The 14352-nt window shown below is 35.6% G+C and overlaps 1 protein-coding gene across 2 annotated transcripts in view; it reads right to left on the bottom strand.

Annotated features, from left to right (window-relative positions):
- IL17REL (interleukin 17 receptor E like) overlaps positions 1 to 14352 on the bottom strand; it is a 43782-nt gene that overhangs the window by 11740 nt on the left and 17690 nt on the right. For both annotated transcript variants that reach the window (XM_015852306.2, XM_015852315.2), the window contains exons 2-8: positions 13869 to 13896; positions 7476 to 7625; positions 6639 to 6748; positions 4611 to 4725; positions 2992 to 3036; positions 2040 to 2179; positions 1835 to 1906 (exon numbers count right to left, since the gene is read on the bottom strand). In XM_015852306.2, coding sequence (XP_015707792.1) covers positions 1835 to 1906; positions 2040 to 2179; positions 2992 to 3036; positions 4611 to 4725; positions 6639 to 6748; positions 7476 to 7625; positions 13869 to 13896 — 660 coding nt within the window. The remainder of the gene's footprint in view (positions 1 to 1834; positions 1907 to 2039; positions 2180 to 2991; positions 3037 to 4610; positions 4726 to 6638; positions 6749 to 7475; positions 7626 to 13868; positions 13897 to 14352) is intronic.

Raw genomic sequence — 14352 nt, forward strand, 5'->3', positions numbered from 1 at the left:
ATTATCTTTGTTATAGCTAAGGATGCAGCCTTGAAGTCGAGGACTAACATTAAACCAAATCTTGCAGGAATCTATGCATGAAAGTTTGTATGACCTAATTGTTTAGACTAATGCACAAATGTTTTTTTTATTGCTCACAGTTCTCATTTGTTTGCTCAGCAATCACATTGTGGGTTTCTCTGTATATATGCTAAGTGGAATATTTTCCAGTGACCTCCCAGCTTTCAGAGTGAAACTAAAAGAAAAAAAAATTACTAGATTTGGAAGAGATCTCCTGGTCCAATTCATATATTAAGGTACTATTAATGATATTATGTGTCTACAGTGTATACATCTGAATGTAACTAGACTGCCCAAATTCAGATTACAGTAGCCACATGAAGGTCCAGTCAACGCAGGCAGTGGAGTTTTCATGGTGCTAATCAGTTCATTCAAAAATAAGCAATTACATTTGGTCCACTGAGTATCTTTACAGGCTTCACTAACCACATTAATTAGATTATCAATGACTAAAGGGTTTAGACATCTAATTAAAAAGGTAGGTATTTACATATGGACATCTACATTTATTATGTTAAGCCACAAGGAAAATACTACTCCAGTACTCAGTGTGAAACTGAGTGTGAAACTAGTGTGAAACTAGTACTTTTGTATTTTATCAAGTTCATTTTATATTACTTTGGTGACTTTTTACTTCTTCTTGCTTGACGGATTATCAATTAAAAGTGTAGATACTGTGATTACAAGAATGCAGCTTATCATCCTTCATGACTATGTCAAAAATGGCTTTAGCTTAAAAAATCTGTTCATATTAAAAACCATTCTGAGAAGTATTTAATTAAAAAACATAGTTTCTTTTCATTCTTTTCACACTTGTTTTACCAGGCTAAAGAAAACATGTCCTTTGAATCTCCTTTTTAAGACAGCCATTCTATTCCCCAGCCATTCTAGATTTTTTATGTACATCTTTCATTTTATTAATGTTTATTAAATATGAATGCAATAAATGCCTACATTATTTCATAGAAGGTCTTACCTATATTTTCCTTCTCACTTGTGATAATCTAGTCACCTAGATCTTTTTTTCACATTTACATAATGTAAGCATGTTCCTTTAATCATTCTATGATGAAGTATTATACCCTGACCTTTTTTCTCCCATGTTATTTCCAAATATTATGCATATTTTACAATAAGAAATGTTTTTATTAGGGCAAATGCATGAACTTGTACTTCACACCATTACACTTTATCCTCATTTAGTTATTTCATATATGAAGATCTCTATTCTCTTCCAATTATTCTGATTCTCTTCTATTTTGATTATACCACTTAACAGTATTACTAGCAAATCTCATTAACACGTTTCTTCCTTTTGTGCCCTTGTGGCTGATGAAAAAATTTATATAAGACCCGAGAGCGATCCTTAATCAACCTTCCTATTATCACTGCACCATTCTACAGGAGCAGCTGATGTAGTTCTCCAAGGAAAAGCAAAATCTACCCCAGCTTCCTCAAATCACCTCTTAGCTTTGAATGTGAAACTACCTCAAATGCTATGCTGAAATTCAGATCAAACCTGTTGCATTTTCATTACCTATATAAACTCAGTTAAATTAACCTGCTATAAATTAATTTCCTTTTATCTCCACCTTTAATTAGTGTTTTCTGAAAAATCTGTTCAACCTTTCCATAACCATAAGGTCAAACATGCTTTAATCATAAAAATATGCATAGAGCTTTTTCCTACAGATTTTCCCACCTTTTTTAGCACATGCTCACATAAAATTTATCTAATCGGAAACACAATCATGTATAAAATCCAAACTGTTACCTCAATACAAAGACAAGGAAGTAGCTGAGAATACTTCAGAGAAACTGATTTTAAAGAATCCTTCCCTTTTATCTGAAATGAAAAAGACAATCACTAATCCAGGCCAATGTAATAAAGTTAATAAAAATAAAACAATTTCATATAAATATGATCTCGATTGGCATTTCTCCCCCAGACACCTCAAGAAAGCAATGCCTTAACTCACCACAGCAAACTGTCCCACATCTTCACAGGTAAACCATTTGTGACACAAACGAATGTAATAATCTTGATCTCGAAGAAAGTTGGATACATTCACTGATATGATTTTTCTTGTCCTGTCTACATTATAGTCTAACTTTCCAGCTGAAAAAGAAAACTCAGGCACTGAATTATTATATCTAGTTCTTTATTACTTTGTATATTTCTGATTTCATTGATGCTTTATAAAAATACAAAATGTGTTTAAAAACTTGATAGTGATAAAATAAGATTTCTTACCTAGGATATTTGAAATCATTATTTTCATATCCTGATATTCTTATAGGTAATCTTATTTTATGACATAATAATTTTCAAAAGAATGAATTTCAATATTACTAATTTTTAATTAACACTGTCGATAATGAGAGGCCGAGACACCTACAGATTGAACCTCAACTTCATTACTTGAAATCTTATGTGGTTCATGCACAAATACCTGAAATATACACACTAATGCTACTTCAAAAATTGATCATCCTAAGGCTGAAATCTTATTTCTTTGAGAATATGTGCAGCTATGTTGGACAAATATGACATACGGGAGCTTTTTCTTTATTGTTCTTATTCACAGATATCTCAAGATCAGGACAGCAGTTTGGCCAATTCGCTTTAATCTAATCATGAGATCTGTTTATAGACAAAATATGAAACTTGTAATCTAAAGTTCATGAAAAAGACACAAACCTGCTTCCAAATGTTGAAGTACTGAATAGGTTGTCAATATCTTTATCTGCTATCTAGCATTTATAAGTCAATGTAGAGAAATGCTGAATTTTTCCAACATACCCAATGTATAATTTTAAGTAGCAGCTGTAAATATTTTTTTTCTGCTTATTCAGCTATGAAAACATCACTGTAGAGGTCACAAGGAATATCCCACAACTTCAAGTTAGTTATACAGAAAATGAGCTCACCCGAACAAGCTGGAATATGTTTTCCCACGTCACTGTTTCTGCAGTCTGCAAAATAGAGGCCAGAATTTTCTTCAGTATTTCTTTATTTATACAGGCATGTAACTAAGACTTCCAAATTATCCAATAGTTTCCCAACAGTAAAACAATCTCATTCATCCCTTTTAAAGGTAGGTTTAGATCCACTTCCAGATAGTGAAGGAAGTGGAGGAAGCACCACACACAATGACTGTGTCTTAACTTGCATTAAGGAGCTATCTCACCAGTGTGGGGTTTCTACTGTTAAACCTCTTCAGCCATTTATGGTTGCAATCTAAGATACAACAGTGCACTTCTTTACCCAGTAGCTAATAATAATATAAGTAATAACAATTTCAGTTGTCCTTTACTTGAAACTCACTCCAGTTATTTACTAGACTCATTCCTCTGCTGGAAACAACTGCATTATTTCAATTTTGGTTTTCCTCTAGACTTGCAAAGAATTACCTTCATTTAGTTCCCAGGGAACCTGCCAGAACTAGAGGCCAACCAGCATCTTCAGAACTAGTATCTAATACTTGTATCTTCGCAATCTAAATCTTGATTTTAAAATATTTTGCTAAAATGTGCATTAGAGCAGTATTTGCTTTAATTGCCCTCACACTGCAATTTTCTACAGGAAAGTACTTTCCTTTGTTTTCATTTGTTTGTTTGCTCTTTTCTCTGAAGTGGCTTAAAACTAGGCTCAATAAAGCCTTACGTTTTCCCCTCTTCATTCACAAGGTACATTTCTCCTTCAGTAGCAAACTGAAGGGGCAGCCTTAGCAAGAAAATGAGGTGCTTTTAAAGTAGAACAAAGCTTTACCTGAGCAGCCACGACATGTCTGATACGGTATGCAAGGGATGGTACCGCACCAATGGCCACAGGTGAGAGCAGCAGCCCACAGACTCTGGCAACAGGATGGCAGGACAAGCACAGGCAATGGGCTGAATAAGGGGTCTCAGTTCATATTTTCCACCACCACTTGCCTGCATCAGCCACACTGGTTGGACCACTTGTACTGAATCTATTTCAGTATGCATATGATTGGCGATTTACACCCAAAACAAGGACAAACGGTATCTTATCTCACTCAGTTACATAGAAATAGGTGACAGAACAGATAGCTAGTGAAAAGGAGATATTTCTTATTAAACTTTCCAAAAGCTCTGAAACCAACAGGGGCCTAACAGAAAACAGCATAATTTCCATCTTATGCACAGAGAACATGTAGGACTGAGCATGCTGGCAGAGATCGATCACATTCCAATCACAGGAATGCAATCTGCGATAAATGCATAATGTTGTTTTCCAAATATTTTGAAATACAGACTCTGGTATCTGGTGTTGTTTGATCTTGTTTTGTTTTGTTTTTGGCAAGTCGGACATTTACATGCACTAAGTAAATCACCAAAATGTAGAATGATATTATTTCAGACATAAAATAGTACCATTTTGATCAGTGTATCCTAAAATATAATTTGTCTGCATTCAGATTTCGATTTTGTTTGGAATTTTTGGCTTTGTTTTGTTTAGTCTTGTCTTGCTCTTCTCTTTGAAAAGACGTCTTTAGAAAAACATTTGTTTGTAGATGTATTCCTACCTTCAACATAGTATTCCTGACTCATCTTAACTTCACAGTAATTTGGTACTGTTTTCATGGTCACATAGATGTGTTGTGCTACGTTGACTTCAAAGCAATTGAATTGAACCTGCACCTGTTTAAAATTTTACAAAATAAAGTTTGTATGTGACTTCCACAATGCATGAAAACTCTCATAGTTATGAGAGTTAAGCAAGCAATATTTTGATTTAAATTGATTTACATTTGAAAGGAGCATTAAGCATTTTGATACACTGTAACATTAAAAATATAAAGGAAGCATATGCCGTTTAATTGAAGGATTTCAAAGAGCATCATTACTCCTAATCTAGGAGCTTGCCGTCAACTTTACGTCCAGAAAAACAAAGATCCGTGAGCTATCAAATTATAGTAAAAGCACAGAACTCACAGAATAGGAAAAAAAAAAAAAAAAAAAAGGATAAAATGTCTTTTATACTCCCCAAAAGTCCTGAGCTGTAAGCATTTTGCAAGCACAAACAATTGCAGAATAGAAAAATATGTCTGTTAAAACATTTACCATCAACTTTGGCAAATTTAGACCTTATCACCCTCTTCCAGTACCTGAAAGGTGCTTACAGTGAGAGTGGGGCAAGTCTCACTGGTGACAAGTGACAGGACGAGGGGAAATGGCCTCAAGTTGCGCCAGGGCAAGTTTAGGTTGGATATTAGGTAACACTTCTTTACAGAAAGGGTAGTTAAGTACTGGAATAGGCTCCCCAGGGAGGTGGTTGAATCGCCATCCCTGAATGTGTTTAAGAGCTATTTGGATGTGGTGCTCAGGGATATGACTTAACAGGGGGTTGTTAGAGTTAGGGTACTATGGTTAGGCTGCGGTTGGACTTGATGATCTTCGAGGTCTTTTCCAACCTACGCTGTTCTACAATTCTGTGATTCTATAAAATTTATTCATTCCAGTAAGGTTCTGGGAAAGCACTTTATGAGGCAAAAGTTGAGGTCCAATTATAGTGGGTAATTCCCTCACCAATAGCAGTAACTACTATATTCCAGATAGACTTTCAAATGTATGTAACTTCCATTTGACACAAATGCCTTTGGAGGGTAAAAGATTTGTCATGTTTCTACTCATTAAACTGAAAGTAAGAAAATCTTCCTCAATTCACTTGCTGAGTCACACCTATAAAACTCACCTTTCTCTGAAAGCCAATAATTGTTGAACGCCAGCTCTGCATTGCCTGCAGGGATTTTTGATCATCAACTGATGATACTGAGTGTAGACTGCAATTGCAGTCTGGGAATAGAAATTGCTTTCACATATGCAATCAATATAACAGAGCACATGAAGTAACATGTTTTGTTTGGGATTAAAAAGAGTTATTCACCACTAGCTGACAGCAAAAATTCCTCTTTCAAACAGTGGGTCAAGGATTGCTTGCTTTCTTTCTTTCTTTCTTTCTTTCTTTCTTTCTTTCTTTCTTTCTTTCTTTCTTTCTTTCTTTCTTTCTTTCTTTCTTTTTTGCCAGCTGCAGATTTTAATAACAAATACTTCTGGGTTTAGTTTAATAGAAAATCATACTCTGCTGTTGCAATTATTATGATGAGTTTAGAACAGATGTGTACAAGTGTTTAGGCACTTGGCTGTCTTCTAGATATGCAAATTCTATTGACATGATTGGATCTAAATAAATGTGGGTGGGATGGGAGCATATGCACTTAATGGTCCCTGTGACATTGTGCTTCCTAGCAAATGGAGTAACAACAGCTTCCCCATAATTTGATGGGTACAGTAAGAAAGGAAACAAGATCAATTTGAAGAACAGAATTTATAGAGGCATCTTCTCTTGATAAAAGTGGAAGAAATATAAAAGTGGTGGAGAATCACATACAGAAGACATTTGTTTCAAAGTCTCATTTGACACTACTGAAGCACGCATTTCATTGCTGTTTTCCACAAAATCATTAAGATAGTAAAGAGAAATACAAAAACTTTGTTTTTCCAAAGATTTTTAAACATTTAAATGAAAAACAACTCTATAAAAATGAATCTACCTTCTTTCCGTTAAGCATCTTGCTTTTTTTCCTGGCAAATCTCACATTTGTGCACTGAGATTGCTGTGTGTCCAGTGAAAAAGAACATATTTCCAGACCACGGATATTTTCTGAAATAAGTTAGGAATACATTTCAAAAACGTGGTTTGAACATCTTTAACAGAAAAATAAGACATACCAAATTCTAAGCTTTCCAAGTGAAAAGTACATGTATTTTACCTCTGTTAAAAAAAGGGGACAACATGTATAACGGAGAAGCCTCCATGGATTAAATACAGATTGCTACAAATTAAGGCTTTAATTATGCAAACTGTCATGCAAATGATTAAGCACAAATCACACAATGAGTGGAGTGCACCAGGAAATATCTAAACAATAACACACAAACTGCATGAATGGCAGGATGTTGGTAAAAATAAACTATGCCCCATAAAAACTGAGTGCCTGCATTTTATTTTGGTTTAGAATTGTAAATTCAGAACAAAATACAGTTTGTTCTGTTGGTGCAGTCACTCATGCCCGTGTTGCCAGGGGAGATGGTATCTTTATGTGTGCATGTAAATACTCACATGTAAGAGAGCAAGAAGAAAAGCACAGCAGTACTGTAGGGGCATTGGTAGAGGAAACTGTAATATGTTGGAGGTAAAAAACTCACTTCTCATTCCTTTGAGAAATTCCAGGGCTTTATCCCAGTTTGTAGTTTAAAAGTTCCATTAAAAAATCTAACACAACCATACGAAAACAGCTTGGACGCAAGCATTACGCTTTGGAACAAAAACTGGCAGAAAAATACTAAGAAGTAAACAGAAATGATTCAGTAGCAAATCCACTTCCTACCATCCAGACTCAGAGATCCTTTAATGTTTAAATGAAGAGAGCATGGGCTTCCTTGGACACATTTAATAACTGTTGAGATCTTCATGCTCTTCAGTACCATAGAAGACAAAGATGCAGGAGCACTGTGGCAGAAGCTGTTAAAAATGCCACCTGCAAACATAAAACACAAAGAGAAATCAGTGTGCACAGGTTATTTCTGGGGAAAGAAGCACCAAAGATGAAACTCCAGCTCTTCAGAAGTCAGTGGGAAATCACCAGTAACACTAGTACTGTATCTAAGATACTCATGTGACCACAGCAAGCTCATGGCTGATTGATTTCAACAGCAATGCAGTGGGAAAGAACTACATTACAGATGGGGTTTGATGATAAATTTCCTGGCTTAGGAAAGTATGAATTCCAAAAAGAAAATTGTATTTCTAACAGTTATGTTTAGCAGAGTGCAGCTAGACAAACAGCATTCTAAGCAATTGCATCTTTCCAATCATGGCTAGACTAATCATATGAGATTTTTATTTTTTTTTCTTCAAAAAAATTTGCCTGCATGTTGTGAGTGCTGTCACAGGTATTATTTCACTTTTAGGAGTCATTGGCTGATAGTCTCAGCTGATGTTAAATATAATTTTCACACAAGAGGGCACCATTGCATTCATAGTGATGAAAAAAAAAAAAGAAAAAAAAAACCAAAAAAAAAAAAACACCTACAAGATTTCTTTCCATTAAGAAATGAAAAACAAAAATAAAACAAAACAATCTATTACCCAGGCTTTCTTCAAGGTGTAAACAGAAGCCTCTAAATAGAACTACCATGTCTAGTCTTATTTTCTTATGCCAATTTAGTTCTGCCTCAAATCCTTTGGCCATGGGTTTGCACATCAGCATTCTGTAAACTAACGTAAAAGAAGAACCAGACTTAAAGCCCCATGTCTCACCATTAGCCATATTTCATCTCTTTCTACTTCCCAATCTGCTCAACAAAAAAGTTGGTCATTCAGTTATGAGTTTATGTTGGTACAGTGGATGTAATTCCCAGTGCCTGCCTGAGGCTTCTCTATCTCCAGTGCATTGTTTGTAGTCTCATAAACCAGAGTTTAAGAGACTTCCAAAATGAATAGCCAGGGAATTGGGTTTTGTCCCTTGGTTTTGTGGTTTACAATGAATCATAGAATCATAGAATTACCCAGGTTGGAAAAGACCTTGAAGATCATCAAGTCCAACCACAGCCTAACCATAGTACCCTAACTTTAACAATCCTCTGCTAAATCATGTCCCTGAGCACCACATCCAAACGGCTCTTAAACACATTCAGGGACAGCGATTGAACCACCTCCCTGGGGAAAGCAGGGAAAAACACACCTCATTTTATCTGCAAATACATGCTAGTAGTTTCTTTGAAATATTTATTATCCTCCCAACTTCAGCATGAAAGTTCAAAACATTCAAGTAAAACAAAGTACTTCACAGCTCATTCTCCTTTTCAACCTTTTGACTCTTGTTAGTCATACTGTTAAACATGCTCTTGGAAGGCATCCAGCTATTAAGGGGAAAAGCTGAGTATGTAAGTGCAATGGCATGATACTGTGCTTGCAGTAAAAATACAGAATAGCATGGAATCATAGAATTGTCTTGGTTGACCTTTGAGATCATCAAGACCAACCGTGAACCTGACCTGCCATGGTCTTTCCTCTCCCATGGCTTGGGACAATTTCCTCACATTCTAGCAATCATACCTTAAATTATTAGAAAAGTGTGCAACCTTCAGTGTCTAGACAATAATTATTGTCAAGGCATGGATTCTCATTGACTCACATGGAAGATGCATCCACTGTTCTACTAGAGGAAAGATAAGATGGAAGGCAAAGCATATTCTTGTTTACTCCTTCAGTTGTGAAGAAAGTTCTCTAAGTGTAATGACTGAAAGAATAATAACCTGTACAAGAGTAGTTTCTAGCACTTCCCATTTCAAGAAGGAGCCTATTGTCAGGGATCAAATTCTGATATATGCAGAACATGAAGACAAGCTGATATAAATGTTGTACTTTGGCTTGACTCTGTCAGGCCTTAAAGCGCCCTCACACTTGTAATCAGGGGATATCACAAATCAGAAAATACTAAACATCTGTATCTTCACTCTGTTAGCCTGTGGTTTTCTTGCCATTGAGCACACTGTGGAGGTAACATGTTATTCTGACCTCAACTAAGTGAAAAGTAAGGAAACAAGGACACTTTACCTCAACTGACAGTTACGCCAACCCTCAGTTATCCAAGGTAATACCAACAAGTGAGAGAAGCAAAACAAAGAACAAGCACCGATCATTCAAAATACACAAAATGAGGCCATAAGAAGAGTACAAGGACTTTTCTAGCATTTTTAAACGTGTTTCAACTAAGCAAATTTAAGAAGTACTTTGCATAGCAGCCAGATGTGAACGCTGTATTCCATCTTCCAAGAATGTGTTGTGTAGTAATCCTGAAGGTGTCTCAGGATGGAGAGTTATTCTACAACACGCAGTCTATCCACCCAGTTAATTGTATTGCAGAACTACTTGATAATAATTATTATTACTAATGTACTAAAAATGTAATAACTATTTTTTTCCAGATCTTTGTTCAAAACATATTTTCTTGGACTTCTCTGGCCACCAGGACCACCTATTTCAGATCAGGGCTGCCCGATTTACCTACATTAAATATACTGAATGACATACAGTTATGCGCACCTGCCCTAAATAACCAGCCTATATTATTTTCATAAGAAAATGAAATAAGCCAATAAATTATTTCATTTAGTTCCCCAGTTGTCAGTGTAAATTTCTCGATCAAGGCCTTATCTTGCCTGCCTTTATGTCTGTAGAAATGATTCAAGGGAAATGTCATACTTCTTGGCAAAGTGAATCTGAGCAAACTTGACCATGTTATTTTATCCTATATACTTTTAGGGGAGATTGTTTTGAGCCAATTGAATTTTATCCTTAGTTATTACTGCTTGAGGTATTGAATTACCAGATGTCAGAAGCTCTGCCTCTCTAAGGAGAAACCCAGATCATACCTAGGTGCACTACCAACACTGCCTCAGTACAGTTTTAGAACTACTGCATCAGTAAGCAGGGTCATGGGTTTTGCATTCAAACTGAAAAAAAAAAGCAAGTAATACACTGGATAAAGTGAAAATACTCTTTCAATTTGGATTTTTTTCCATTAATTTTAGGAATTTTTCACATTAATTTTGTGAATTGCGAAAGATGCCACAAAACTTATCAAGAATAATTTAAATGGATCATATCATGCATGAAAATACTAGCTTGAATCTCAATGAATGCATGATACAAGCAAAAAGCTTACACAAAAGAAATTCCTTGCCATAAATCATCACAGACATTTCAGTAATCACAAAAGGAGACTCACTTCTGACTAATTCTTCTGTAAACTCTTCCCTTATCACATTTTAAACCTCCTTAAATAGCTTTCTCTGGGACACACACCTCTTTCCAAAGTAGTTTGATCTACACCCCATAACACATGAAGGTACATCCGGCTACACAAACCATATTCTGAGTAAATCTTGCCTAAACTTTATGTTTGTGAATTATAACTGCAATTAGCCCTACGTGAGAGAAAGATTGTTACTGTAATAAAAGAATCCTTAATTATGGACAGATATAAACTGAGACATAAAGAGGCCAAGACTTGTTATTTAGCATGTAGACACTTTCCTTGTACTTTTGCCATCAGCTTAACCACAGCAGATTATTTTTTTATCTATCTGTTGATGCAGCAATCAACCTAGAACTGTCACGACAGCAAAACACACCTTTTGTATCCTTGGATAATAGAAGTAAGAGCTGAGCAATAAATTTGCAATGGAAATGATTAGACGGATAATTTGAAGCCCGAGGCAAGGAGATGAAATTGGAGAACAGGAAAAAAAATTGCAGAGAAAACCTATTAAGAATAGGCCCAGGGCAACTCCCAGAAGAAACTCCTAACTGTTTTTGTTTGTTTGTTTGTTTTGTTATTTCTTCCCTACAAGAATTGTAAGAATCTCAGCTACTTAGGATACAAACAGAGATAAATCTGTTAGCTTATCTACAGTGCACTGAAATTGCTTCACTGGGGCATCATTCCACAACTATGAATTGCAGTAACATTTCAAACTGATTTACATATGATTTACCACAGTATCTACTGCATCTGCGTATTATGATGATTCAGGAGCCTTCATAAACAGACTAGGTAACTCACCTAAGATAACAAGATGATGCATTTATGTTAACAAATATCAAAATCTGCAACTTAAAAGTACTTGAACCAGTCATGAAATTGATTACAATTCAGTTTTCTCTTTTACAGACATATTATAGAGATATCATACAGATACATTACACAGCTATTATAGATTTCAATGCAGAGTACACTAAGAAGAGTTCCACAGTTGTATGTTCAGGCAGTATTTCAGACTTGCAAGACTAATTAATTGCATGATCTTACACTATGTCAAATATATTTTAGAAGTGATTTTAAAATTAAAGAATCATGATAAAGCACAGTTAATTTTAAATACTGCAGTAGCCTTAATGTACTACTAATAGTTTGTAGGAAGGGGATGGAGAAGACAGAAACAAAACTCAACTGCCAAACACTACAGAGGTGATACCTGTAAATTCTGCAGAATACAGTCATCTTTTTGGTGCAGCAATGACTACTACACAGTATTACACATTAAAGGTCTTTTGAGGTAAGTTTACCTCAAAAATAATTAATACAAAGTATGACTATTGAGAAGGAAGTATGGAAATAAGTATACACCCAGTGTTGCACAAGACAACTAGGATGAAGACTGAAAAAAATGTTTTTTCATCATGCTGGTAAGGCTGAGTCATCCTACGTGTTGCTCATAATAAAGACAGCTGATAAGCCATTTTCAGGCAGCAATGGAAACCTACAGCCAGCTCTGCTTGATGTACACTGTATTCAAGATAATTATCTTCAGTTTACACGCTCTTCAGGCCCAGAGACTATACCTAGCTCACAGTTATACAACTAGTTGAAGCTCACATACATCATTAGGTGATACCTTTGGTGTGCAAAGGAGAGGAAGAACCTCTCTTGCATTCCTCCCAGCACATAATTCATTTTGTCCTTAGAATGAATCACCCCCTTCTGTTACCAGTAGTGTCTCCACTATCTAGATTTGCATTTGTGTAATACCTAGCAATTATTTTAGCTCATAATCAACAGTATTGCAGGTGTCCTTCCCTTAGAGGCCAGAGTTGCAGGGTTTGGTTTTCTCAGCCTGTGCTACCCAAAGGCGTGAAGGCATGCTTCACAGCTTGGCAAAGTTCAATATTCCAGTTTCTCTCTTATTCTGAAAGACTCCTTCTGTGCAGGTTATGCAACTTGCAGGTCAGCTGTCTAACTCAAATAAGGCTCATTCACAGCCCTGATCCAGTCACTGATGGTTCAACATCTTTACATCTAATGGCTTTTTCAAGCGCAATTTCGAATTGCATTCCCCCCAAAGCCATGTTCTTTCTCTACACCTCAATATTATGTGTCCAGTAAACATCACGCTTTCAGAATAAGAATCAGGACAACTGTCACCCAGCTCACTGCCCTACCCCATAGCACCAGAACCTCTCATGCTTGTGGTTCACTAACAAAGCTTCTCTCTGTCCATGGGTATTCTGCAATGACAAACTTGCTGAAGACAAACAGCACTCAGAGCTGAGCCTTCAGGTATAACTGTCCTCTGAAAGGGGACAGCCTGCAAGGCAGTTGCGTCATACTTCCTTGTCAAGCAAGTATACACATTGGAGAAGTGACTGACGGAAGCTTCACAGTTTAGGAAATTCAAGAGCCTATATTGTTACTGTACCAAAAATAATAAGCAAAAGCAATGTAAACGTGTGAGTGAAATGTCAAAGCAAATTCTCCCAATGACTATCTATGATTAAGAAAATTGTTAATCAGTAATGCGCAATAATTAACCTATTATTTACTTCAGCCTACTAATTTCCTATGTTTTGTACAGAGAAACTTCGATTCACATTGAAAGAGGGCAGATTTAGGTTTGATGTTCGGAAGAAATTCATTACTCATAGGGTTGTAGAAAGTGGAACAGGCTGCCCAGAGAAGTTGTAGATGTCCCACTCCTGAGGTACTGATCAGACTGATCCAGAGGTAGGCAACCTTGCTCATGGCAGGGGAGTTGGAATTATATAGTATTTAAGGTTGCTTTCAACCAAAGCCATTCTATGATTCTATGATTCTATGATTCTATGATTCTATGACACAATGAACTGAAGTGACCAAGAAAGTGCATCTATTATCTGCAACAAATTATCTTTATTTTCCAAAAATAAATGCAGTAAAAAGCAAATGATGTATACTCACTGGAAGGTTTGCTTTTACAATGAATCCCCTGAAAACAGAAAAAATATATATATTATTATAGGTTTAAAAAGTAAGCACATTCACAGCTCATAACACAAATCAATTTTGAAATCAAAACAGTTTTTCAAATACAGTAAAAATGTACATTACTACTTCCTACGATGGCCAGATAACTTTATGGACACAAAATCAGTGTTATCTATATTTTCATGTATTTTCTACTGAATTGTAATTGCTACAAGTCTAAGGTTCTAACAAATAAAGACCCCAATCAGATGTCACCCAATAAAAAAAATAAAAAATAATAATCATAAAAAAAATAAAAATAAATTACCAATAGTTTATTGATTCAGGTATAAATAAATAAATTGGGCAAAGAAACCAAGTGATTTTTTTAATGCAAGATATTTGTAACACTTGAATATTAGATGAGTTTTAGAAGGTCACATCAGGTCAACAGGACGTATTACAATCAACTGCAAAT

The sequence above is a fragment of the Coturnix japonica genome, chromosome 1, assembly GCF_001577835.2.
Source record: "Coturnix japonica isolate 7356 chromosome 1, Coturnix japonica 2.1, whole genome shotgun sequence".
Taxonomy (NCBI): domain Eukaryota; kingdom Metazoa; phylum Chordata; class Aves; order Galliformes; family Phasianidae; genus Coturnix; species Coturnix japonica.